The sequence below is a fragment of the Andrographis paniculata genome, unplaced genomic scaffold, assembly GCF_009805555.1.
Source record: "Andrographis paniculata isolate CXL003 unplaced genomic scaffold, ASM980555v1 Contig79END, whole genome shotgun sequence".
Classification (NCBI taxonomy): domain Eukaryota; kingdom Viridiplantae; phylum Streptophyta; class Magnoliopsida; order Lamiales; family Acanthaceae; genus Andrographis; species Andrographis paniculata.
The window spans coordinates 256,168-279,217 of record NW_026137616.1 but is presented as its reverse complement, the minus strand read 5'-3'; the positions used below and the strand labels follow the sequence as shown (position 1 = coordinate 279,217).

The 23,050-nt window shown below is 42.5% G+C and overlaps 7 protein-coding genes across 8 annotated transcripts; 3 read left to right on the top strand and 4 right to left on the bottom strand.

Moving 5' to 3' along the window:
* The first annotated feature begins 43 nt into the window (after window positions 1-43).
* On the top strand, window positions 44-3,601 carry LOC127240375 (hsp70-Hsp90 organizing protein 3). The gene is made up of 7 exons (XM_051259028.1): window positions 44-1,168; window positions 2,167-2,455; window positions 2,536-2,621; window positions 2,706-2,929; window positions 3,027-3,093; window positions 3,169-3,228; window positions 3,307-3,601. Exons 1-7 carry the CDS (start codon window positions 248-250, stop codon window positions 3,418-3,420), a joined length of 1,761 nt encoding a protein of 586 aa, XP_051114985.1. The 5' UTR covers window positions 44-247; the 3' UTR covers window positions 3,421-3,601.
* LOC127240373 (elongation factor G, chloroplastic-like) lies at window positions 3,576-6,416 on the bottom strand. 2 transcript variants are annotated; one of them, XM_051259026.1, is made up of 4 exons: window positions 6,064-6,416; window positions 4,558-5,972; window positions 3,960-4,472; window positions 3,576-3,874 (listed from the first exon to the last, which is right to left on the bottom strand). In XM_051259026.1, exons 1-4 carry the CDS (start codon window positions 6,311-6,313, stop codon window positions 3,707-3,709), a joined length of 2,346 nt encoding a protein of 781 aa, XP_051114983.1. In that variant the 5' UTR covers window positions 6,314-6,416; the 3' UTR covers window positions 3,576-3,706. The 2 variants fall into 2 exon arrangements, with proteins under 2 accessions (XP_051114983.1, XP_051114982.1); XM_051259025.1 differs by having other exon boundaries at window positions 4,558-5,975; window positions 6,064-6,415.
* Window positions 6,417-6,748: 332 nt separating this feature from the next.
* Window positions 6,749-8,473, bottom strand: LOC127240377 (uncharacterized). Its single transcript, XM_051259031.1, has 8 exons — window positions 8,313-8,473; window positions 8,041-8,187; window positions 7,821-7,918; window positions 7,651-7,723; window positions 7,506-7,566; window positions 7,330-7,415; window positions 7,151-7,240; window positions 6,749-7,040 (listed from the first exon to the last, which is right to left on the bottom strand). Exons 1-8 carry the CDS (start codon window positions 8,409-8,411, stop codon window positions 6,978-6,980), a joined length of 717 nt encoding a protein of 238 aa, XP_051114988.1. The 5' UTR covers window positions 8,412-8,473; the 3' UTR covers window positions 6,749-6,977.
* A 169-nt stretch (window positions 8,474-8,642) lies between these two features.
* Window positions 8,643-11,810, top strand: LOC127240378 (uncharacterized). The gene is made up of 2 exons (XM_051259032.1): window positions 8,643-8,803; window positions 10,883-11,810. The coding sequence occupies exon 2, from the start codon at window positions 10,888-10,890 to the stop codon at window positions 11,419-11,421; it is 534 nt and encodes a 177-aa protein (XP_051114989.1). The 5' UTR covers window positions 8,643-8,803; window positions 10,883-10,887; the 3' UTR covers window positions 11,422-11,810.
* Window positions 11,811-12,206: 396 nt separating this feature from the next.
* On the top strand, window positions 12,207-14,072 carry LOC127240376 (labd-13Z-ene-9,15,16-triol synthase, chloroplastic-like). Its single transcript, XM_051259030.1, has 2 exons — window positions 12,207-13,203; window positions 13,297-14,072. The coding sequence occupies exons 1-2, from the start codon at window positions 12,289-12,291 to the stop codon at window positions 13,927-13,929; spliced, it is 1,548 nt and encodes a 515-aa protein (XP_051114987.1). The 5' UTR covers window positions 12,207-12,288; the 3' UTR covers window positions 13,930-14,072.
* Window positions 14,073-14,150: 78 nt separating this feature from the next.
* Window positions 14,151-16,969, bottom strand: LOC127240374 (amine oxidase [copper-containing] gamma 2-like). Its single transcript, XM_051259027.1, has 5 exons — window positions 16,289-16,969; window positions 15,542-16,212; window positions 15,347-15,460; window positions 14,651-15,198; window positions 14,151-14,564 (listed from the first exon to the last, which is right to left on the bottom strand). The coding sequence occupies exons 1-5, from the start codon at window positions 16,935-16,937 to the stop codon at window positions 14,348-14,350; spliced, it is 2,199 nt and encodes a 732-aa protein (XP_051114984.1). The 5' UTR covers window positions 16,938-16,969; the 3' UTR covers window positions 14,151-14,347.
* A 1,436-nt stretch (window positions 16,970-18,405) lies between these two features.
* On the bottom strand, window positions 18,406-21,430 carry LOC127240372 (amine oxidase [copper-containing] gamma 2-like). Its single transcript, XM_051259024.1, has 5 exons — window positions 20,691-21,430; window positions 19,903-20,582; window positions 19,703-19,816; window positions 19,053-19,597; window positions 18,406-18,967 (listed from the first exon to the last, which is right to left on the bottom strand). Exons 1-5 carry the CDS (start codon window positions 21,316-21,318, stop codon window positions 18,757-18,759), a joined length of 2,178 nt encoding a protein of 725 aa, XP_051114981.1. The 5' UTR covers window positions 21,319-21,430; the 3' UTR covers window positions 18,406-18,756.
* Between the last annotated feature and the right edge of the window lie 1,620 nt (window positions 21,431-23,050).

Genomic DNA, 23,050 nt, shown 5'->3' with positions numbered 1-23,050 from the left:
AATTCGTACTATTGCAAAATCTGGAACCCTAACCCGGAAGGAAGGAAGGTTCGAGAAGGTCTTGACTTCAGCTTGAGCCTTGAGGGTCCTAGAACCCTCTGGTTTCCTCCACCAATCGCCTTCCCCACTCTTCTCCTCCCCTTTATTGTTTATTTTCACCATTCTTCATTCATCATACACCCCTTCACTTCCGTCCTCGCAGATATCAAATTCCCCTATAGAAAAGAATTTCCTACGACGCCTAATAATGGCAGACGAGGCCAAGGCCAAAGGAAACGCAGCCTTCTCGGCCGGAAATTTCAACGACGCGGTCCTCCACTTCACCGATGCAATCAATTTAGCCCCCACCAACCACGTCCTCTACTCCAATCGCTCTGCCGCCTACGCTTCTCTCAACAAATTTTCAGAAGCGCTCTCCGATGCGCAGAAGACTGTGGAGCTTAAACCCGACTGGGGCAAGGGCTACTCTCGCCTCGGCGCCGCGCACATGGGTCTCCAAAGTTATAACGACGCCGTCTCCTCGTACAAGAAGGGTTTAGAAATTGATCCTAACAACGAGGCTCTTAAGTCTGGGCTTTCCGATGCGGAGGCAGCCTTGGCTCGGAGCAACAGATCCCGGGCCGGACCGGGGGCGAGTCCGTTTGGGGATGCATTCGGGCCGGAGATGTGGGTGAGGCTGACGAGCGATCCTGGAACCAGGGAGTATCTTCAGCAGCCTGATTTTGTTAAGATGATGCAGGATATTCAAAAGAATCCAAATAATCTGAACATGTATTTGAAGGATCAAAGGGTTATGCAGGCGTTGGGGGTTTTATTGAATTTGAAGTTCCAGGCGAGGGGTGGCGACGATGATGCAGAGATGCCGTCGGCGACGGCATCGAATGGTGAAACGCCGGAAAGGAAGAGGCCTGCAGCCTCAGAGGCTGAGCCAGTGAAGCAGGAGAAGCGGGCGGAAAAGGAGCCCGAACCTGAGAATGAACCAATGGATATTTCCGAGGAGAAAGAGAAAAAGACTCAAGCTCAGAAGGAGAAGGAAGCAGGGAATGCTGCGTACAAGAAGAAGGATTTTGAGACAGCAATTCAGCATTACACCAATGCAATTGATCTTTACGATGAAGACATCTCTTTCCTCACTAACCGTGCTGCAGTTTACCTGGAGATGGGCAAGGTACGGTTTGTTATTTTGTTTTCAGATTTATTGTCATGTCTTTGTCGATTTATCTGGTTTTAGTGTAAGCTTGCTTTATCAGTAACTACCCTCTTGGATGCTATATATCTTATACTTCGTACTGATTATATTAATAGAACTGTGTTTTGTGTGGTTTTCACTACCCTATGAAATCAGAAATCCTTTGCGGGTATTGGTGTTACTTTTGTGGACCGTAGTTCCTCTTGCCAATAGTATGTTATGTTTGTTTAATAATATTTGATGGGCGATTGGTCTTTATGAAAATTTGTTTCTGGTTTTCTGATAGCTTACAGATATGTGGAATACATGGCGGTTTCTATCATTATAAACATTTATGTCATTTATTTATATATGCTAGCACATTGGTACTTGGCAGCTGGTCCTCTATAGTCTCGTTTTAAGGTTTAGGGTTTTTACATATGTTTAGTACCGCAGGTTTTTTTCACAGATATGGTTATTATTTGGTGGAATATAATTACACGCCTATTAGTTATTAGCATTAAAGTGAAAGTGCTTCTAAGCGCTTTTACGTTCCTCCTGGACTCCCAAGATAGTTAAGATCCAATTTTTATCCACTGATTTGAGTGATTTTTATAGGAGAATATGTTATTGTTCATGGAGTTGAGGAATGTGATGATTCTACCCCCTACATTCTATTTTTAAACAGACCATACTTGGGTTTACTTAGTGCTTTGATCTTTGACACTTGCTGGAAGAATACTGCTTTTTCATCAGTTTTTGGTTCATTGAGTTAAAGTATGTGATAATTTTACACCTCTACTTTTTATTTTTATTTTGGTATGCTTAATGATGGCTTCTTGGTTTTGCAATCCATGTTCTGGTGGTGTAGTTACTTTCTTGTTTATATATCTGGACTTTGAACATTTTTGAGTTCTTTTGTATGATTGGTAATTTGTAGATATGATTCAGTGTGAACTCCAATATAAATCTCTCTTTTTTACCCCTTCCCATGTTAGTATGAGGATTGCATGAAGGATTGTGACAAAGCTGTTGAAAGGGGCAGGGAACTGAGGTCCGACTACAAGATGATAGCTAGGGCTTTGACAAGAAAGGGAACTGCTTTGGTGAAGATGGCCAAGTGCTCAAAGGATTATGAACCGGCCATTGAGACTTTCCAGAAAGCACTAACTGAACATCGCAATCCGGAAACCCTCAAGAAACTCAATGATGCTGAGAAAGCTAAGAAAGACCTAGAGCAACAAGAGTACTTTAATCCACAAATAGCTGATGAGGAACGGGAGAAAGGTATTGTGACCTTATAGTTCATTCATGTATGTCTCATAATCAAGCTTAGTCACTAACCGTGATTTGAATTATAATTATAGGTAACCAATATTTCAAAGAGCAGAAATTCCCTGAAGCTGTCAAGCACTATACTGAAGCAATAAAGAGGAATCCTAAAGACCCTAAGGTACTTTTACTCCTAAATGTATTGCATACATCATATACGCATGCTAAATACTCAACTTTCTGGTACATTGAAATGGATGATTAGGGGTATAGCAATAGGGCTGCTTGTTACACAAAGCTCGGGGCAATGCCCGAGGGGCTTAAAGATGCTGAAAAATGCATCGAACTAGATCCAACCTTCACCAAAGGGTATACTAGGAAGGGTGCTGTCCAATTTTTCATGAAGGAGTATGACAAAGCATTGGAAACATATCGGGAGGGATTGAAACATGACCCTCAAAATCAAGAGCTGCTTGAAGGCGTGGGGAGGTAGGGAATTTCCTGTTTCTTGTTTTCATTGTACTGATTTGTCTTGCTCCAACTTGGATTGATGGTTACCTGGTGATTTTGCTACATTTCCCTGCAGGTGCATGCAACAGATAAACAAAGCTAGTCGAGGAGATTTGACCCCTGAGGAGCTGAAAGAAAGACAGGTTCAATTTGCCTTCCAGCTCCTAAATGTTAAGCTTGATATCTGTTTCGATTCTAACTCAAGTTCTGTGTTTCAGGCGAAGGCAATGCACGACCCTGAGGTTCAAAACATCTTGAGTGATCCAGTAATGAGACAGGTATTTAGAAAAAGTATTCCACTAGTATTAACTCTCCTCTACCATGACATGTTCTGATGCCAAGTTGTATCTCGTCAGGTCCTAGTCGACTTACAGGAGAATCCCAATGCTGCACAGGAGCACATGAAGAATCCTCAAGTAATGAACAAAATACAGAAACTTGTCAACGCAGGCATTGTTCAAGTTCGGTGAAGAAAAGAAAACCATGAAAAAAACGCTACCCTCTTCTGCGATTTATTGCCGCGAACTTCAATTATCTTTCAAATTATATGCATATGCTTTGAAACATCTTTGAACTGTATGTCGAACTCGTGAAACTTCAAATGTTTTTTGTCAGCAAGTGATCATAATTCTATCGGTCTCTTTTATGTCCTTCCTTTGTTTCAAATTAATAACAAAAGATTTCCATCTACCATCTCGTCTTGATGATATTTTGGCTACACTTTGCTATATAATTCAACGAAACAAAACTGATGTCTCAAGATGCCACAGCTTCCTCCTTGGTGGCCAGTTGGTTCTGAATATGTTGTGGGACAACATCGAATTTGGCTAACTGCATTGTGTAGGAAGCACGCCCTTTGGTCATACCTCGAAGAGTGCTAACATACTGAAACATCTCGGCCAAAGGCACCAGGGCATCCACCACCTACACAGCACAGGATGACCACGACTGTTTAGAACCAGAATTCACAGATAGGTATGCGTAATGAAGGTAGTATGTATATTAGTACCTTCAGTCCACCGGGTTTATCTCCAAAGTTGTTGATCTGTCCTCTCCTCGAGTTGAGATCGCCGATGACGTCGCCCAAATGCTCCTCCGGCGTGACAACTTCGACCTTCATAATGGGTTCAAGCATCTGTGGTCCGGCTTTCCTGATGCCATCCCTGAAAGCTCCTTTCGCGGCCAATTGGAATGCCAGGACACTAGAGTCGACGTCGTGGTAAGAACCATCCACCAACACTGCACGAACGTCGACCACCGGGTACCCTGCCAGCACGCCGTTGCTCATGCTCTCTTCCAGCCCTTTCATAACTCCCGGGATGTATTCCCTCGGCACAGCGCCTCCCTTGATCTCGCTCTTGAACTCATACCCGCCCCCGTGCTCCAACGGCTCGAACCGAATGGTGACATCGGCAAACTGCCCCGCCCCGCCGGATTGCTTCTTGTGAATGTACTTCACTTCTGTCACCTTGGAAATGCTCTCCCGGTAGTTCACTTGGGGCGCTCCCACATTGGCTTCAACCTTTAAGCAAATTGTGAAAGATTAGGTTATCAACATTGATTTGATTTACACAAATGTCTGAGCAAGATGAGGGAAGTTCACAGACCTTAAACTCTCTCTTGAGTCGATCAACGATGATTTCAAGGTGCAATTCTCCCATTCCTTCAATGACTGTTTGGTTGATCTCTTCGTCCCGCGAGAAATGGAAAGATGGATCTTCCTGCGCCAGCTTGTACAAGCCAACGGCCATCTTATCAACATCAGCCTTAGTCTTTGGCTCGATCGCGACCTTAATAACCGGATCCGGGAAGTCCATCCGGTCGAGAACAATGGGGTTCTCAGCATCACAGAGTGTTTCTCCTGTGATTGTGTCCTTTAGCCCTGCAAGAGCTATAATGTCTCCCGTTAGAGCCAACTTAATATCCTCTCGGCTGTTGGCGTGCATTTCTAGCAGCCGTCCTATCCTTTCCTTCTTCCCTTTGTTCGAATTCATCACATAAGAGCCGGCTTCGAGCTTCCCAGCGTACACACGCACAAATGTAAGAGAACCAACAAAAGGATCATTCATGATCTTGAATGCCAGTCCGGCAAAGGGCTCATCATCGGTGGGGCTCCTCTCGATCACCACCTCCGGGTCGTCGGGATCAGTTCCTTTCATTGGAGGCAATTCGATCGGAGAGGGGAGGTAATCGACAACAGCGTCGAGCAATGGCTGGACCCCTTTGTTCTTAAAAGCTGAGCCGCATAAAACAGGGACGAAGCAGCCGGAGATAGTCCCCTGCCTGATCAACCTCTTGATGGTGGCCTCATCAGGCTCCTCTCCTTCCAGGTAGCTCTCCATGGCTGCATCGTCGAGCTCGACTATGGTCTCGATCATGTTGGCCCGGTACTCCTCGGCTAGGCCTCGGAGATCGGTGGGGATATCCTCGTACTTGAATTTGGCTCCGAGCTCCTCCCCTGTCCAAATGACGGCCTGCATTGTGACTAGGTCGACGAGTCCTGTAAAAGTGTCCTCTGCGCCGATGGGGATTTGGAGGACGAGAGGCTTGGCGCCGAGGTTAGTGACGATCATGTCGCGTGTACGGAAGAAGTTAGCGCCGAGACGGTCCATTTTGTTGACGAAACAGATGCGGGGGACGCCGTACTTGTCGGCCTGGCGCCAGACGGTTTCGGACTGGGGCTCGACGCCGGCGACGCTGTCGAAGAGGCAAATGGCGCCGTCGAGAACTCGGAGGGCGCGCTCGACTTCGAGGGTGAAATCGACGTGGCCGGGAGTGTCGATGATGTTGATCCGGTGCTTGTTCCAGAAGGTGGTGGTGGCGGCGGAGGTGATGGTGATCCCTCTCTCTTGCTCCTGCTCCATCCAGTCCATGGTGGCGGTGCCCTCGTGCACCTCCCCGATTTTGTAGTTCCGGCCGGTGTAGTACAGGATGCGCTCCGTCGTCGTCGTCTTCCCGGCGTCTATGTGCGCCATTATTCCGATGTTCCGGTAGTCCCTCAGCGGCACTTTCCTCTTCTCTTCTGCTGGAGAAACACCAAAACATCAATTGTATTTGGATTTTGATGGAGATGGACAAAATTATATCTTTTACATATATATATATATATATACCTGCTGCGGCAGCCATGGCGAAGACAGAGAGATTCCTTCTCGGGTGCTTGGGATGAGGCAACTTTGCGGGGGTGGAGGCAATTCCGAGGAAAGGAGAGCGTGGTGCGACTCCATTACGACGTCGTGTTGATTGGGAGGGGGAGGTGGAAGGTAATGGCCTCCTGGAAGTACCGTGCAAGCTGCTGAATAACTGATGATAGCCAATTGATGACGACGACGATGACATTCTCATCAACGCCTCTGCCGCCATTTTTGTTGGGCACTCGGTCTGCTGCTCTGCTTTTCTATTGGCTTATTGATCGATACTGCTACTATTACATGATGGGTTCTTTATTTTTTTGTGGCAGGAAAGCATCTTGAAAATTTGTAGATAACATTAATTTGAATATTGCATTTTTCCCATTGATCAATCCATCCAAGTTTGGAGAAATTTTCAGGCACTCAGAAGTCGCCACGTCGACAGGAAACTCGAGCCTCAGAAAAGGCAAGTGGGCTTCCACTTAAACAGTTAGACAACAGGTACGTAGCCATTTCCATTATCACAAAGCCTTTTACAAAGATTCATATATATAACAGTTCTTGTAATTTTAATACAGCTGGTTAGGTTTTATAGAAACATTAAATACTGTGCTTGTATTTAAAACAACGTATTGAATTTATTGCATACTTAAATTTTACATCAAACTTGTGTCTTTTTTTTTTTTGTTTTTCTACAATGTTTGTCTGTCTAATGGTGGGATTCAGAACAGAGGACATTCTCCATCCCTAAGAAAATCCCAAACTAAATTCTATTCCATCCTCCATTATCGGTTATCCTCTCTTGTTCTTGAAGCTCAAAATTTCCAGAAACATCAGCAGCAAGCAGTACAAGGTTGGATTGGAAGTAAACGGACATGCTTGCCCAGCTACGTCGATCAAACTGTAATATACTTGAGCATAGCTTTGCGAATTTTTTCCATGTACTCAGCAGCTTGTGTCTGCAGTACAGAGATACCATTGATCATACAACTTTCTTTATTTTTGCAAGAAATTCTAAACATAAGCTGAAGCTAGGAGAAATTTGGCGAAACCTCTAATCTAATATCACCTGGTTGCCCCGATATGCTGTCCCGATGTTTTCATCGAGAAGTGCGAGCAGGGATCGGTTCAACTCATTTTGCTCGACCATGTCCAGAAGCTGTAGGCATGAAAGAAATTGACAATGGCCATAAGTACCAGACAAGAACGGATTATACATGGTATAGGTTGAAAGAATTAGTCACATACGGTAGCATTGACATCTTTTGACGATAAAAGCTTCACCAGGGATGCCCTTGCTTTTACAAGCTCGGATTGCATTTTATCATAAGCTTCTGCAAAAGGATGAACACATTGGCCTAACATAAAAGAAAATTTTTAATCTTTCAAACACTTTTTCTAGTAGTAGTAGCCATTAATCCAACCTATTCCTTCCTGGAGGGCTTTTTCAAGTGATTCCAGCTCGATTACTCTGTCCTCGACAGCCTGCATGTATAAAACACAGACACAATTCATGACTCTGGTTGTTCATCCCGTCGACACAGCAAGCTTCGATATTTTAAGACAAACCTGAGTCTTGGACACTGCAAACCTCAATGTCCCCAATTCAAATTTCAGGTGAGCAAAGAATTCTTCATTTAATCTGCTCAATGCATCATCAAGGAATAAGATCATGAACACTTATCTAAAGTAGCAAAATCTTATTAACCATATCATATGTAGCAAGTAAAGAAACTAACCGTGGTCTCAATCTTGCAATCTCAAATTCAATCTCCTGAGCTTCAGTATCAAGAAAATACTCAACCAAGTCCTCTACAGTATCCGGCGCCTCCCGCGACTAAAATTCAACATGCAATGACACCAATCAAATCAAAACCCCAGCCAAAATCATGTAACAATTATGGGTACTCACGATGCTTCCTTAAATCTAAGACAACATAAATCGAAACAAATGCAAACCTCACGAAGAACTCGCCGACGCTCCTTCTCCTCACGGACTTGGCGTTCGAAAGCTTCTCGAGCATCGGCGTCCTTTTCAAGGCGTCTTTTGAATTCTAGCCTCGCGATGTGCCCCGACTTGGGAGGTCCAAGGATGCCTTCCGGATCCTTCCTTCACACATCGAAATATGTCAGGAGATCATACATAGTTTGCTTGTTCGAAGGTCGAGGTCATTATCATTATTAATTCAGGAAACAGACGATAATCTAACAGACAGTTAGAGAGTATTTACCCATCCTATGCAGCGAATTTGGGGTTTCTCGTTTCTGGGTCTTGACACTTTGTAGAGGGTGCTCGGAAGAGCAAGACGGAGGCAGAAAGAAGTGGACATGGGTTGCCGTTGCTGGAGATAGCAGCAGCTGCTTATCCGTTCGAAAATCTCTAGGATTGTCATAGAAGCCGTTATATATGTCTGAATATAGTAAATCTCAGATGGGCCGGGCCATTGCTTTTCTAAGCCCAATTATTAGAGTAGTATTCTAAGCCCAATTATTAGTAGTAGTAAAAGACATATTTGCCCTAACCAAAGAAATTGAATTTTGAGGGTGGATAATTCTATTTAGTAATTTTGGGGGGGAATTGTTAAATTGGAAAATCTGTGTAGTGCATAAATGAAATTTTATACATTGGGAGAGCCTGGCAATAAAGTCTGAAGGAGAAGCGAAATCGGCAGGGCATTCTCCGCCTGCTCGCCACCGGAGGTCGACTGAGGAGAGAGATCAGGTTGGTTTTTCTCTATTTCTTCAGGGTAATTGATTTTTTCCCGATGCACAGGAAGCACATAATTTCTTTAGATAAAACTTGGGAGGACGGAATAAAATTGTGCTTTAATAAGGTTCGGGCATGATCTCTATTAGGAGTTGGCTGATTGTAGTTCATATTTAAATGTCCTTTCTATGATTTGGATATTAATGGCGAGAATTATTGGATGAATATGAAAGCCGTGGATGCAGGCATTTTACGAACTTATATTTCTGGAAACCTAGGCTTGGAGAAAGTTGTTGGTGTAAATCTTAAAGGGATTGAATTTTTTGAGATGTGTTTTATTTTCTCTTTTCTTGGAAGGTTTGATTTCACAAAAGGTAGTGTTTGCTGGTCTTTTCTCGCTGATGTTGTAGTTTTTTAGTAGTCGACTCCATTTGGCCTAATGTTTCTAGTTATTCCGTTTTATGGTTTGTTGGAAGTTATTAGATTAGGCTGGTGTTAGTGATTTTCCTGGTGACCATGGTGGTCGAGTTAATTAAATGCAAGGGTGATGGTGTTTTGGTTATATTGATTTTGTGGTTCTTTTGTTTATTAATGTGTGCAAGAGGTAATTTATATGGCTTTCAGATCATAAACGTACCTAATGATTAAGTGATTGAAAATTAGAGCTTTGAGTGGATTGTATTATGCTGTTATGTTTAATCTGCAGACTCATGTGATACTCAATTAGTTATTGATTTATGCAAAGTGATATGAATTCTGCCTGAGACATGAGAATAAAAATGAGAATTTTGGAGTTCCTTTCATCTACATTGGGTTTGTGAAGATTCATGGACTAGGCAAGATTCGTACCACTTCGCTGCTTCCTTGATTTAAGTTTCATAAACTCCTAGGTAGTACATCAAACGCATACTGAATAATAGTTATAATAGTTCTTGAGTGTCGTTTGAATTTTCCTTATATCATGGCGGGAGCACCAGGTAACTGGCAATTTGTTTAAATGAACCCAATTATGGTCATACTTCAATATAGTTGACAAAGCATTTGACAATCTATGGGAATTATGGTGTATGCAGTTTCAATGTAATATCTGTGGAAAAACTAATTATTTTTTCAACAAAAAATTAAAATGAAACCTGTTTCTAATTCAATCTAGGCAGCTTCAAGCAGCAGAAGAGTGTCTCTAGTGTGAAACCTTTTGGGTTAGACGTTTAAAGAATCCAAAATTGTTAACGAACTTGTTGAGGGAATTTGGTTTGTTGTCACTTACCCTGTTTAATTTTTGATCCATTTATATGATATATTAGTTGCCTTTTCTTGAACTCTTTGTTTTTATTACACACATATTCAAATAAAAACTGAAAAGGGATTCTTTTAATATCTAATGACCATCTTTTTGTCAACCAGCATCTTTTGTTGTTAAATCTAAATTATACCAAAAATTCAAAGATATATATGGTTAATATGTGTAGTTTCCTTCAGCTTTGATTGAATTGTGTGTGTTATTTTATGGATCTTGGTTCATATTCATCAATTGTAATTATTGTTTTACTTTCCTTATTGAACATAAGTAGCGCCAGACATAATCCTTTTATCCTTGGAGGGCTTTGGATTCTGGTATAATCTCCTCCCTTCTTTTTAGTATGACTATAAGGGGGACTGTAACATTGATGTTGCAGAATGAGAGTGAGTTTGCGAAAGTGAAATAGAGATTAGATTTTGTGATTCGGATAAATGCCATTTTTGCAAATTTTTAAAAACTTGTCCTTCAAAGGAAATCAAATGCACTGAAGATGTTTCTTCATCCAGTGCATTTGAAGAGTGATGGCCATTTTGAATATTATGGGTTGTATATGTTGCGGGGTAGTTATAGCATTTAAGCCAATGCTTAAAAGACAAGAATTGTATAATTGCTGAAGAGATGGCTACTAAAATACTATTTGGAGCCAAGTGCCCGATTTGCATTAACTTTTATCAACACGAAGATTTCTTCCTTTGCACCACAAATAATCTACTTATTTGCCATTCCTGAGTATTGTCGATAGGATATACCCTTTGGATTAAATATTTACAATTGTACATTGTGTTTTTCCTCAGGTATCATGAGTGAATCATTTACAATTCAAATCAGCAGCAACTTGGTGAGTCACCTTCTTGATGATGGCAAGAAAGTAAAGAAGAAAACACGAAAACCCAAACCAAGGATTCCTCGAGAGCCACCTCAGACAGCTCATACAAAGCAGCTTGCTAATGATTCAAATGCAAAAGGTCCCTCCTCAGCTGGATGGCCTCTCGACACTCCCTTGTACTTGCCAGTTCCATCTCAGCAAACGCCCAAATATCCAGAGTTAGATTCCATCAAATCGGTCCTTCATGAGAGTGAGAAAGTTGTTGAGCGGCTGCAGAAGCAGGAGGAGAGCCTGGTACAGGAGGTAACTCAAAGAGCCAAGGAACTCCACGAGAAAGAGTTCAAGCTTCCACATCGCAAACCCATGCCATGTTCAGACCAGAAAGATGCCTGCTTAACTTGCTACAAAGAACATGTCAAAGACCCCTTGAAATGCGCCCAAGTCGTCAAAGATTTTGCTGATTGCGCGCGCAGAGCCAGACAGCAATTGGGCATCAACAATAATTAGGTACCCTTTAGATCCCTTCATCCCCGAAAAACCAATACCAATACCAAATCTTTTGTTGTTTCATTTAATAAACCTTAATTTCCCCATTGCTGCTCCCGATAGGCCTCCAAACAGCTCTGAGCAGGCTTCGATGGGTTGTTTCTTATGAGACATATGTTTTCATGTGTAGATGGTTTCTACATCGTCTCGACTATTACTCCTTGAGGGCTATATTTTCAAGTGAATGACTGTCTCTGTCAAGATTGATTGAGGAAATGAGTGTAAAATGTAGCACGTTAATTTAGTTAGGAATTCAGGGGATTGATCATATGAGTCGAGACAATGCCAAGATTTTGAATAAGTTTCATTTCTTGACTGATTTCTTTCTTTCTATTCATGGTTTCGATCAATAGTCATGTGAAGGCTACATACAATTAATTAGAGTTGGTGAAAGGGGGTTAACATTCTGTGCAAGTCCATGGAATAATATTTATTATTATTTACTATATCTGACTAGTGAGTGGATCTGTTTGGAGTCAAACATTGTGGACTGGAGTGAGTCACAACTTTCACATAATATATATGATCTATAATTTTTTCCAGCAAGTACTGCTATTCTTAGTATTTAATTATTTAATTTTCTTATCATTTACATATTTGTTTAGGCCTCGTGCTAATGTTAGAAACGGTTTTTCAAAGATATCAGCCCACAAGGCGGCCCACAAATTATAGTAAAATAGTTTAGTATAATTACAAAATTAGGTCGACCCGACCCGATCCTTCAAAATGGTAGTATATATACCAACCAGCGTTCTGCCATTTACAAAACAGAAAGTAAAAGTGACAGATATCACTACTTCCCACACTCACTCATCTCACTTCTACACGATGATCCCTCCGTTGGTGGTGGCTGTGGCGGTTGTCGCCGTTGCCGGGATCCTCTGGAAGCTGATCATCAGCTCCGGCGAGAATGAGAAAGGCGTCCGCCGACCGCCGGGGCCGCGGGGCCTGCCGCTCGTTGGGTACATCCCGTTCCTCCGGGAGGATCTGCACCGACAGTTCACGGAATTGGGGCAGAAGTACGGGCCCATCTACAGGCTCCGGCTGGGGAACAAGCTGGCGACGGTGATCAGCTCGCCGGAGCTGGTGAAGGAGGTGCTCCGGGACAACGACACAATCTTCTCGAACCGAGACATAACGGTGGCGTCGCGGATCGTCACCTACGACCTCAACGACGTGGCGTGGTCGCGGTACGGCCCTCTGTGGCGCAACCTGCGGAAGCTCTTCAACCGGGAGATGCTGAGCCACGCGAATCTGGAGGCGTCGTACAATCTCCGGCGAGACAGGGTGAGGAAGACGGTGAGGGACATCTACGCCAGGAACCGCACTCTCATCGACCTCTATGACGTGGCTCTGCAAGTCGACATTGACGTCATCATCAACTTGATTTGGGGCGGCAGGCTCGACGACGCCGGCCGGGACAAGATTCTGTCGAGCCTGGCGCCGGTGGTCAGCGACATCATCGATTCCATGACGAAGCCTAATCTCTCCGATTTCTTCCCGCTTCTGGCGAGGTTCGACCTGCAGGGAATCGAGAAAGAGACCCGCCGGCTTCTGCACAAGATCGAGGAGATCATCGAGCACACCATCGACGAGCGCATCGAGAACCCCTTCAAGAAATCGGAGGCGGAAGCCATTGAAAAAGAGAAGCGTACGGACTTTCTGCAAATCCTGGTGGACCTCATGCTTAAGGAGAACAACGACGAAACCTTCGGCAAGACCCACGTCAAGGCCATGCTCATCGTAATTACTAACTGCATTTTACTAAAACTAATTTACTATAGAAATTAATCTCCGACAATATTAATTACTGTTTGGCGAATGAACGTGGAACAGGACAACATTCTTGTGGCGGGAACAGACACGTCGGCGACGACGATCGAGTGGGTGTTGACGGATCTGATCAATCACCCAAAAGCGATGGAGAGGGTGCAGGAAGAGATCAAGAAAGTGGTGGGGATGGACGCCATTGTCGAAGAGTCCCACACCATGAAAATGGACTTCTTGGACGCCGTCGTGAGGGAGAGCCTCCGGCTCCACCCGATAGGGCCCTTGCTGACTCCGAGGACCCCCAGCCAGACAGTGAGGATCGGAGGGTACACGATTCCCAAGGACTCTGCAGTGTTCCTCAACATCTTCTCCATCCAGAGGGACCCCAAGATATGGGAGAGCCCCACGGAGTTCCGGCCGGAGAGGTTCCTTGAAAGCGCCGGAAAATTCGATTTCCACGGCAACAACTTCCAGTACATGCCGTTCGGGTCGGGGAGGAGGGTGTGCGCCGGAATCCCGCTGGCGGAGAGGATGGTGAAGTACATAGTGGCGACGCTGGTGCACTCGTTCGACTGGAAACTCCCCGCCGGAAGGGAGAAGCTGGACATGGCGGACAAGATGGGGATGGTGCTGAGGAAACGGTCGCCTCTCAAGGCCGTGGCCTGCGCCAGATTGTCTAACCCTCAGCTCTACGCTTGAATCCTTTCCTTTCTTCTACTGTACTACGTGCTGTGCTGTGCTGTGCTGCTAATTACTCCATAAATAATGAGCTTAAGCTTAAGGTCTGGTGTATGATTGGATTTTGAAGGAAGAAGTATTAACACGGAGGCGAAGGATATAATAATTAATATATTGAATTTGTCATCACATCAATGATTTCATTTCAATGATCTCCATATTAACTAATATTGACAGATGGATGAAGCAAGTAAATAGTGAAGATGAAATTTTTAAAGATAATCAAAGAGCAGAGCTAGAGCTGAATTTATACTAAGCGTGATCCTAAATGCGAGGCTACTGTGGGGTAAGGGTGCATTTGGTTTTGATTCTTTCCTACGTTCTTAAAAATACATGAAATAAAAAAGTATTCAAGATTATAGTAGAATGATACAACAAATCAAGCAGCAGAAGCATGATCAGGTTTGCAGTGAGGCAAGTCTGTCTCCATTGTGGGAGGAGTTTTCAGAATGGGATTGCTCTCGAAGAAATTCACAGGCTTCAGATCAAAGCTCGACGATACTGTCGGCATAATCGGATAATCTTCTTGGCACGGAATGTGATGGAACCCCAATGTATACCACACCACAATGTCCCTCTCCTCGATCCCACGATCCCTGCACCATAGTAATTACTAATGTAACAATCCCAGATCAATCAATGAAACAGGAAATTAAATTTAGATCGTCTTCTTCTTCTTCACCTGTTAGACCACACTTCCAGCGTGTCATCCCCCCGGCTTTGGTACGTGAGCAACCCGCCGGCCCATTGCTCAGAGGCGTTGTAAGGAGTGACCCAAATTTGGTTGTTGGAGAAGGCTCCTCTCTTCTGTGGAGGATCGTCGTGATCGAGCAAGTTTGCAGCAGTGCCGGCAGGGACAACCTTGTATCCGACCGGGTTCCCCACCCTCGTCCTCTTTGTGGGATTCACGACATGAAACTCTGACGGCTTGTAGAGATTGAGCTTTATCTGCGCATCCTTTTCAGTCTTGGCCACATCTCTCACTGCCTTCAGGTAGCTCAGCCTCGGGGACTCGCCGGGAGAGGTGTTCTCCCGTTGGAGATGAACTTTTACGAAGGAGTTGTTTGATCCGTCGACGTCCATATCGAGATGGAACGTGATGAAGTGGTCGTGGATGACGCCGATGACATTTTCGGACAAGAGAGTTCCGTAGAGATGTTCTTGGCTGTTTACTTGGTTGATGTTGGTGTAAGAAGTGCCTTTCACCATCAAGATTCCACTCAAACCAACCTGATAACGATCGATTTCACTACATCAGCAAAAGCTTATTTTATTTGGAAGCTGATGTAGGAAAAATGGACAAGACAACCAACCAACCACTATAATTCTCAGGACAAGAATTGATAAGAACAAGCCACTAGACGAAAAGATTATGAACCTTGATTCGAATCAGTCCATCGGTTTGGAATTCCCAATCGACAATGTAGTCGTAGTTGGCCACGGAAGCAGCCATTCTTACCACCAATGTCACTTTCGGCCTCGCCTCTGTTATCTGCAACTCATCAAACACAGTCAGAAATATCTAAGCTGATCATATCAAAATCATTAACGAGTAATGAAACTAAAAATCTACCTCCATTCCAGTGATGGGGGATTCGGAGTGTCGCCATCCGATGTCGCCGGAGTAGCTCTCGAAGACACAAACCATACCGGATCGAACGTACGGCGATCCATCGGCAGCGGCAAACACAGCATCCATGTAGTGTGCATTCCTGGGGCAGTCGTTGAGAGGGTCGAGGGGCATGGCCTGCAGGCCGAAGCCATATTCACCTGCATCCATGTAGGTCTTGAAGTACCAGGCGTCGGTAGGGTCCATGTAGGGGACGAAGAGCTCGGAAGTGAGGCCTTTGTAGAGGACACTCCTCATCTCGCCGGTGCCGGGGTCCTTCACCATGGCCCGGGATATGATCACTCCGGCTCTCGGGTCGGGTTTTAGGTGAAATTCCCAGTTTGCCCACTTGACGAGATGATTGTCTTCTATGGTGAAGCTTGGACCCTTTGGCTGCTCCATGGAAATCGGATTAACCAGGCGGTGGTAGGTGTTCTGGGCTGAGAATCTGTAGTCTGTGTTGGCGCCGCTTGGAATTGGTATCTTCTTCCCTTTGTCTGTGATTTCGATCACTTGCTGCGTGTCCAAATCGACCAGTACTGTTAGACCTTCTATCGGCCTCATGTAGAAATTGGCAGTGCCTTCCATGGAGTAGCATTGGACTTTGATTAATCTTCTGCCTTCCTCTCTTTTGCCTGAGACTTTGTTAATTAATAATTTGTCATCGATTCAAAATAATGTAAATCGAAATATTTAATAAAATTTTCTGACCAAACCAGCCGGCGGAAATGGGGAGACAAGCGAGGTCGGATAAAGCGACGCCGCGCTCCGTCACCGTCCGATTGAAATCGGCGCTGGAAAGAGGGGCCCACGTGACGGACGACATCTCCTCCACCGTCATCGTCGGGTAACCCGACAACCCGCTCGAGTCATGGCAGGTCACCTCGCCGGAACTTAAATCCACCGTCAGAACATACGCCTCCTTGCCGGCGCGTGCCGTGACGGACGCCTTCCTCGGCGGGAGCGCCTCCCCCTTTTTCCACCGGACCACCGTCTTCTTCTCCGGCTCCTCGAGAACTACGGAGTGTAGCGCATACGCTCTGTTTTTGAACAATTCGTGTTGGCGGATGATTTTTTGAACTTTTTGCAGTTCTGATATGGTGAGAGGGTCGAGGGGGTGGTGGGGGACGTCGGCGGAGTGGTGGCGGCGCCGGCGAGTGTGGCTGCCGTGTTTTTGGATTAAGTTGGCGTTGTGGGATTGAATACGGTTCTTAGCGGTGCACCAGGGGGAGTAGGCGGCGCAGTCTAGAAGCGCCGTTGTGGTGGACAGCGGCGAGCGGAGGTTGGAGAGAGCGAAGAGGAATAGCAACAAGGTGAAGCAGAGAAAGAAGGTGTAGCGAAGAAGAGTTTTGGTCTCCATTATTATTATCTCTGTGACCTCTGCACCGCACTTTTTTGCAGTGGAGGAAGACGGGGGCGTATGTGTGCGTATATATATATATATGTATGTACATATGGTATGGTACACTGTAATATCTTTGTATGATTTTTTAAAAAATAAATAATAATAATATTATTATTATTATTATTGAACATGACTGAACCATGACCGTCGTTCAATCCTCATGCCGTCGTTCCTTACTGGTTATAAGTTTGCAAGATGCTTGAGTGATAGGAGTGGCTTTTTTTTAATTTTAATATTTAATATTTTATAAAAATAAAATAAAATTATGTGTTCTAATAAAAAATCACGATAATTTTATAAATCATACACTAAAAAACACCAAATTTGGGAAAAAGTTGGTGCAATGACAATAATATAATGAATTAATGAGTTGGGTGTATGCTTAATATACATAATAATAAAATAAATATAATAAAAGGATGTCATAATTTAATTTCACATGATTGAGATTAGGTCAATATCAATCATATTTAGATCCAGATTAGGATTCCGTGCACACATTGTTATTTTGCTTCTAAAATAAGTTCATGGGAATTCTATTCTATAATCCAAAAAATAGGCTAATTAAGTTTAGATTAGAGTGATCAAATATTTGAAATCATAATATTAGAGTTAAATTTTGATTTGAAATAGTAAAACTTATAAAAAGAAAGTAAATATAATTATAATATATATATATATATACATAGTGAATATACTGGCCGGCCAAGGAATCCGACAGCATCTAACCTATACATTTTATATTTATAGTACTCCTATTATTTTATTTCTCTTCTTTCATTTACATGTTTTTTTTTAAATTCAAGAGACAGAACAAACAAACAAACAATTCCTTATCAATAATTTAGTTGCAGTTTGAAATTAATTATTTGAATAATATTTTGATTATATAATATTTTGATGTAATAAATTTAAAAAATTATTAAATAAATAGGAATGATTTTGATTTGAAAATAATAAAAAGAACAAATTGAAAGGACATGCACAAAACATAAAATGGCGAAGAAACTGGTGTTTATTATTTGACTTTGCATTTAGTAAAACTTATAATAATAAATTTTAATTTGTTATATTTTTTAAATAAGCTTTGATTAATTGTGTTTGCAAATGTTTCATTAAAAATTAAATTAATATTTTACCTTTCTACAAAAAATAAAAAATAAAAAAATTGTATTATACTTAATTGTTTCCAAATATCTTATTTTGAAGTATGTTTGTTTGGAGGTTTGGATTTTGAATTGGGATTGAAATAATAAAATTTTTGAATTTGAATAAATAGGTGTTTTATGTGATATTTTGAATGTAAAATTGATTTTTAGTATAATATAAAAAATAAAATATAGGTGTTTGATTTGATATTTTTTGAGAAAAAAAAATTGGATGAACAGTGTAAATCCAATCCAATCCCCAAAATAGACCCTAATTCAATGCGAAAGTGATCACTATTTGATTAAAATCTGTTCGTTCCCATCAAAAAGCTATAACCACAAATCTAAAGCTGAAGAAAATTACAGTCCAGACATGGACATATATATATATATATATCTATCAAGAAACATATCTAAACACTTGCATCTCCGTTTCTTTAATTTTTTCTTGTATAGCCGTCGCAGCCGCTACCAGAAATTGTGCACGGTATAAGCTTCGACCGAACCTACTATCCTTCTATTTCTTCAATTTTAGAATGTATAGTCATGGCTAATCTCTGCTCGACTCGGCGCTGTGGATCGATTTGAGTTAATTCCAGGCACAAGCTAAGCCCGGCGCCAGGCGATCAAGCCGATACAGTAGCTTTACAAACAGGGAGTTCACTTTCCTGATATGGAGCGATCTTCAGCACGGGGTTTCTTTCGAAGAAATTCACCGGCTTCAGGTCAAATCCAGACGACACGGTCGGCATGATCGGGTAGTCCTCCTGGCACGGCACGTGATGGAAACCCAACGTGTACCATACCACAATGTCTCTGTTCTCGATCGCCCGATCCCTGATATACAATAAGGTTTCAATCACGATCATTATTTACACTTGATGAAAACGGCGATGTAATAAATAGTAGCTGCCGCATTTACCTGTCGGACCACACTTGAAGCGTGTCTTCGCCGTGGCTCTGGTAAGCGAAGAGCCCGCCCGACCATAGCTCCGACCTGTTGTAAGGAGTCACCCAAATTTGGTTGTTGGTAAACGAACTTCTCTTCTGTGGGGAATCCTCAGGATCGAGCAGGCTAGCAGCATTGCCCGAAGGAACAACCTTGTACCCGACAGGGTTGCCCACTTTAGTCCTCTTGCTCGGATTGACGACGTGGAATTCAGACGGGTCGTATAGCTTGAGCTTGATCTGCGCTTCTTTCTCCGTCTTGGCAACAGTCTTGTTAACTTTCATGTAGCTCTTTCTCGGGGATTTTCCGTGCGTATATGCCCTTTGGAGATGTACATTGACAAAGGAATTGTCCTCGCCATCGATGTCCATGTCGAGGTAGAAATTGATGTAGTGGTCATGGATGACTCCGATTATGTTGTCTGCCAAGAGAGTTCCATAAAGGTCCTCGTTTTCGTTCACTTGGTTCATGTTAATGTACGATGTCCCCTTCACGATCACCATGCCCGTGAGCGTAACCTGGACAGCAATCAACCAAGCAAGCATCCGGTTAGAAAGTTATGTTCCAAACAACATCGGTACTATGTTGTAGGATTACAATGATCGATGTCGTCGCCAGCCAACCTTGACATGGATAAGCCCATCGGCGTGAAACTCCCAATCCACGATGTAGTCATAGTTGGCAAGGGTTGCAACCATTCTTGCAACTAACGAAATCTTCGGCCGCGCCTCTAGGAACTATACGAAAACACACAACTCTTCAACACTACAACACATCTCACTAATCTAACCAAAATTATAAGATGGTTGTCAAGTAGTTATACCATGTTGCCTGTAAGAGGTCCCTCAGTATGTCTCCAGGCAGCGTCGCCAGCGTATCGCTCGAATATACAAATCATGTTCGACTTAACATACGGCGTGCCATTAGCAGCTGCGAAAACTGCATCCATATATTTAGCATTGCGGGGACAATCATTCAGGGGATCGAGGGGGAGGGCCTGGAGCCCGAACCCGTATTCCCCGGCATCCATGTATGTCTTGAAGTACCAAGCCTCTTCAGGGTCCATGTACGGCACGAAAAGCTCGGAAGAGAACCCCTGATACATGACATTCCTCATTGCACCGGTCTCGGAGTCGCGCACCCTGGCTCGGGAGATGATCACGCCGGCTCGGGGATCGGGCTTGAGGTGGAACTCCCAATTCGCCCATTTCACCAAATGCTCGTCCTGGATCACGAAGTTGGGGCCGTTGGGCTGCTCCATGGAGACCGGGTTGGGGAGGCGGAAAACGTCGCCGTTTTGAGCGGATAAGCGGTAATCGGAGCCTTTGCCATCGGGGATGGGGATGGGGGTGTGTTTGCTTCTGTCTATCAATTCGATCACTTCAGTGGTGTCCAAATCTGTCACCACAATTATCCCTTCGATAGGTCGCATGTAGAAGTTTGCAGTGTCTTTCATGTAGAAGCATTCCAGCTTCACCAATCGTCTTCCCTCCTCAGCCTTGCCTGAACAAAATTAAATGATGGGATTCGATTCTTTACTGTTCTTGATCCTTCAATTTAAAAGTTATGTCCGAATTTGATAGAAATTGAAGGAGAATCATATGTCCGTACCGAACCATCCAGGGGAGAAAGGCAAGCAGGCAACATCGCTAGGATCGACGCCTCTTTTGAGGATCGAGCGGTTGAAATCGGCGCTAGAGAGTGGAGCGTACACCACTTTCTGCATATCCTCCATCGTCACCAGAGGGAAGCCGGAGATGTGGCTGGTGTCGTGCTCCGCCACCGCGCCGCTGTCCAAGTCCACCGTCAGCAGGTAGTTCTTGCCGGAGGCACGTGCAATCACGGACGCCTTTCGCGGCGGGAGGGGTGAGCCCTTATTCCAATTGAGAACCACCTGCTTGTCGGGCTCCTCCAGGACCAGCGAGTGGACGGAATAAGCATAGCCTGCTCCCGATTTGGAAAAGAAGGATTTGATGAGCTTCTGCACTTTGTTCATCTCGCGGATGGTGAGCGGATCCAGGGGGTGGTGGGGGACGTCTTTGGTGTGGTCATGGGAGAGGGGCGGCGGGCGGCGGAGGAAGCGGTTCTTGGAGGTGCACCAGGCGGAGTTGCCGGCGCACTGGACGAGGTGATCGAGCTTGTCGGGGAGAGGGGTGGGGAAGTTGTAGATTGTGAAAAGCGTGACTAGGAGAACGGTGAGGATGAAGATGATGCACCGCCGGAAGTGCTTGGCCTCCATGGCTGCTTTGTATCTCTCAGAGCAAGGTATGTATATATATATATGTATATATATACACACACAGAGGATGAATTTGAGTGGTAAGAGTTGTGAAGTGTTCGAATTAGTTGAGTCTGAGATGTGCGACTTTCCTATGCTTAATATTCCCTCCATCCATGTACCTTAAAATCAATTAATACTTTTCTCTTTCTCTCCTTCTTTTTTTCTTTTATTATTATTATTATTATTATTATTATTTTTTTTTATGACCTATGAATTGCAGTCTAAACTAATATGTGTGTTAACGATTCGAGGCATTTGAATTTTGAATTTATGACAAATCACAAGTGTAATTCCCACAACACTGAACACTGGATCATCTTTATCCATCGAATTTGTCGGACTTAATTTGTAAATTAGATTTATGAAATTTACTTAAAGCCGCACATTTCATAGTAGCGGCAGATTTCCACACTTAAAAAAAAAAAAAAATTAGTACACCTCTCCTTTCAATTTTATACATTCTTTTAAAATTATAAAAAAAGAATAATAAAATTAAATGATGAAGAGAATACTACTTTTATACATTTGTTCATAATTTTATTATTTTTATTTTAATACTATATAATAACTAATTTATCATTATATTTTTTACAAATCTCATTATTTATATTAATTATATATTTCATATAATTAATTTTGTACAATTTTGCCGAAATACAAAACAAACATAAACTCTTTATTTGGATTTTTTTTTAATTTTTATTAAAATTATAATATATAGGAGTATTTTTTTTTCACACATAATATATTCTCTATTATTAGTTAAGATATAAAATTCAAATTAAATAATACTACTATTTTCAACACAAACTCGAAAGAAATACACTTTTTTTTTATATATAAGATAGGAACTTACAATCGTTACTCGAAAGTATGAACTGGATAAATGACCTGCCGAATCTAATGACAATAGACAAACCATGTGTAAAAGAATGTGAGATGGCGGAAGTTTGATCCAATAGAGAAACACAGCTTTGTTGAATAAATAAATTGTACACGAAATTAGTGAGTCCATGAAGTGGGTGGGTGGATTCTCACTTGCACGCACACACACACTATATATATATATATATATTATAAAATAGTATCTTCTTCGTTTGGGGTATTAGAATAATCATAATAATAAAAATAGTAATAATTCCTAGGAAAGTGTACATGTTTATTTATATCTCAACTACTATTCAGCAAGGGAGGATGTTTGGTGCACGTGCACTGACCGTTAAATTGAGGGATTATTAATGTCTTTCGTAGATTTTAAGATTAATAGTAAGACGACACACCATAGATATTTCCTCTTCTGATCCAAGAAACTATATATATATAAATAAATAACAAACCAATTAGCGTGTGATTGTTTTGTGTCTTGGTTTAATTTTTTATTTTTATTTTTAAGTAAATTATAAAAAATTGAATAGATAATATAAATATAATATGTATTTAATATATTAATTTATTTTTTTTAAATGAAATTATTTTGTTAAAGAAACAGATTTTTACGGCAACTCCAACTATATACCAAATATAATAATGTACAACAGACAAACAACAAACACTATTTTTTGTGTAATAAATGGTAGTCCATTGTAGTGTATAAGATCAACTCAAATCTACTGCAAAAAATATTATGTAATTTTGTTGTTTTGAAAATAATTGTTTCAGATATTTTTCAGAATAATTCATATATATATAT

Coding starts and splice junctions, on each gene's coding strand:
- LOC127240374 (XM_051259027.1), bottom strand. CDS start 16,937: ATGGAGACCAAAACTCTTCTTCGCTACACCTTCTTTCTCTGCTTCACC. Junction 15,199..15,346: donor ATGGACTGATTCGAATCAAG/GTTCATAATCTT, acceptor GATCGTTATCAG/GTTGGTTTGAGTGGAATCTT. Junction 14,565..14,650: donor CTGGAAGTGTGGTCTAACAG/GTGAAGAAGAAG, acceptor ACTATGGTGCAG/GGATCGTGGGATCGAGGAGA.
- LOC127240378 (XM_051259032.1), top strand. CDS start 10,888: ATGAGTGAATCATTTACAATTCAAATCAGCAGCAACTTGGTGAGTCAC.
- LOC127240373 (XM_051259025.1), bottom strand. CDS start 6,313: ATGGCGGCAGAGGCGTTGATGAGAATGTCATCGTCGTCGTCATCAATT. Junction 4,473..4,557: donor GACTCAAGAGAGAGTTTAAG/GTCTGTGAACTT, acceptor ATTTGCTTAAAG/GTTGAAGCCAATGTGGGAGC. Junction 3,875..3,959: donor ATAAACCCGGTGGACTGAAG/GTACTAATATAC, acceptor TGTGCTGTGTAG/GTGGTGGATGCCCTGGTGCC.
- LOC127240375 (XM_051259028.1), top strand. CDS start 248: ATGGCAGACGAGGCCAAGGCCAAAGGAAACGCAGCCTTCTCGGCCGGA. Junction 1,169..2,166: donor TTTACCTGGAGATGGGCAAG/GTACGGTTTGTT, acceptor TTCCCATGTTAG/TATGAGGATTGCATGAAGGA. Junction 3,094..3,168: donor AGGAGCTGAAAGAAAGACAG/GTTCAATTTGCC, acceptor TCTGTGTTTCAG/GCGAAGGCAATGCACGACCC.
- LOC127240377 (XM_051259031.1), bottom strand. CDS start 8,411: ATGTCCACTTCTTTCTGCCTCCGTCTTGCTCTTCCGAGCACCCTCTAC. Junction 7,724..7,820: donor ATTGCAAGATTGAGACCACG/GTTAGTTTCTTT, acceptor TGCATTGAGCAG/ATTAAATGAAGAATTCTTTG. Junction 7,241..7,329: donor CAAAAGATGTCAATGCTACC/GTATGTGACTAA, acceptor TCATGCCTACAG/CTTCTGGACATGGTCGAGCA.
- LOC127240376 (XM_051259030.1), top strand. CDS start 12,289: ATGATCCCTCCGTTGGTGGTGGCTGTGGCGGTTGTCGCCGTTGCCGGG. Junction 13,204..13,296: donor ACGTCAAGGCCATGCTCATC/GTAATTACTAAC, acceptor AACGTGGAACAG/GACAACATTCTTGTGGCGGG.
- LOC127240372 (XM_051259024.1), bottom strand. CDS start 21,318: ATGGAGGCCAAGCACTTCCGGCGGTGCATCATCTTCATCCTCACCGTT. Junction 19,817..19,902: donor GACCTCTTACAGGCAACATG/GTATAACTACTT, acceptor GTTTTCGTATAG/TTCCTAGAGGCGCGGCCGAA. Junction 19,598..19,702: donor ATGGGCTTATCCATGTCAAG/GTTGGCTGGCGA, acceptor ATTGCTGTCCAG/GTTACGCTCACGGGCATGGT.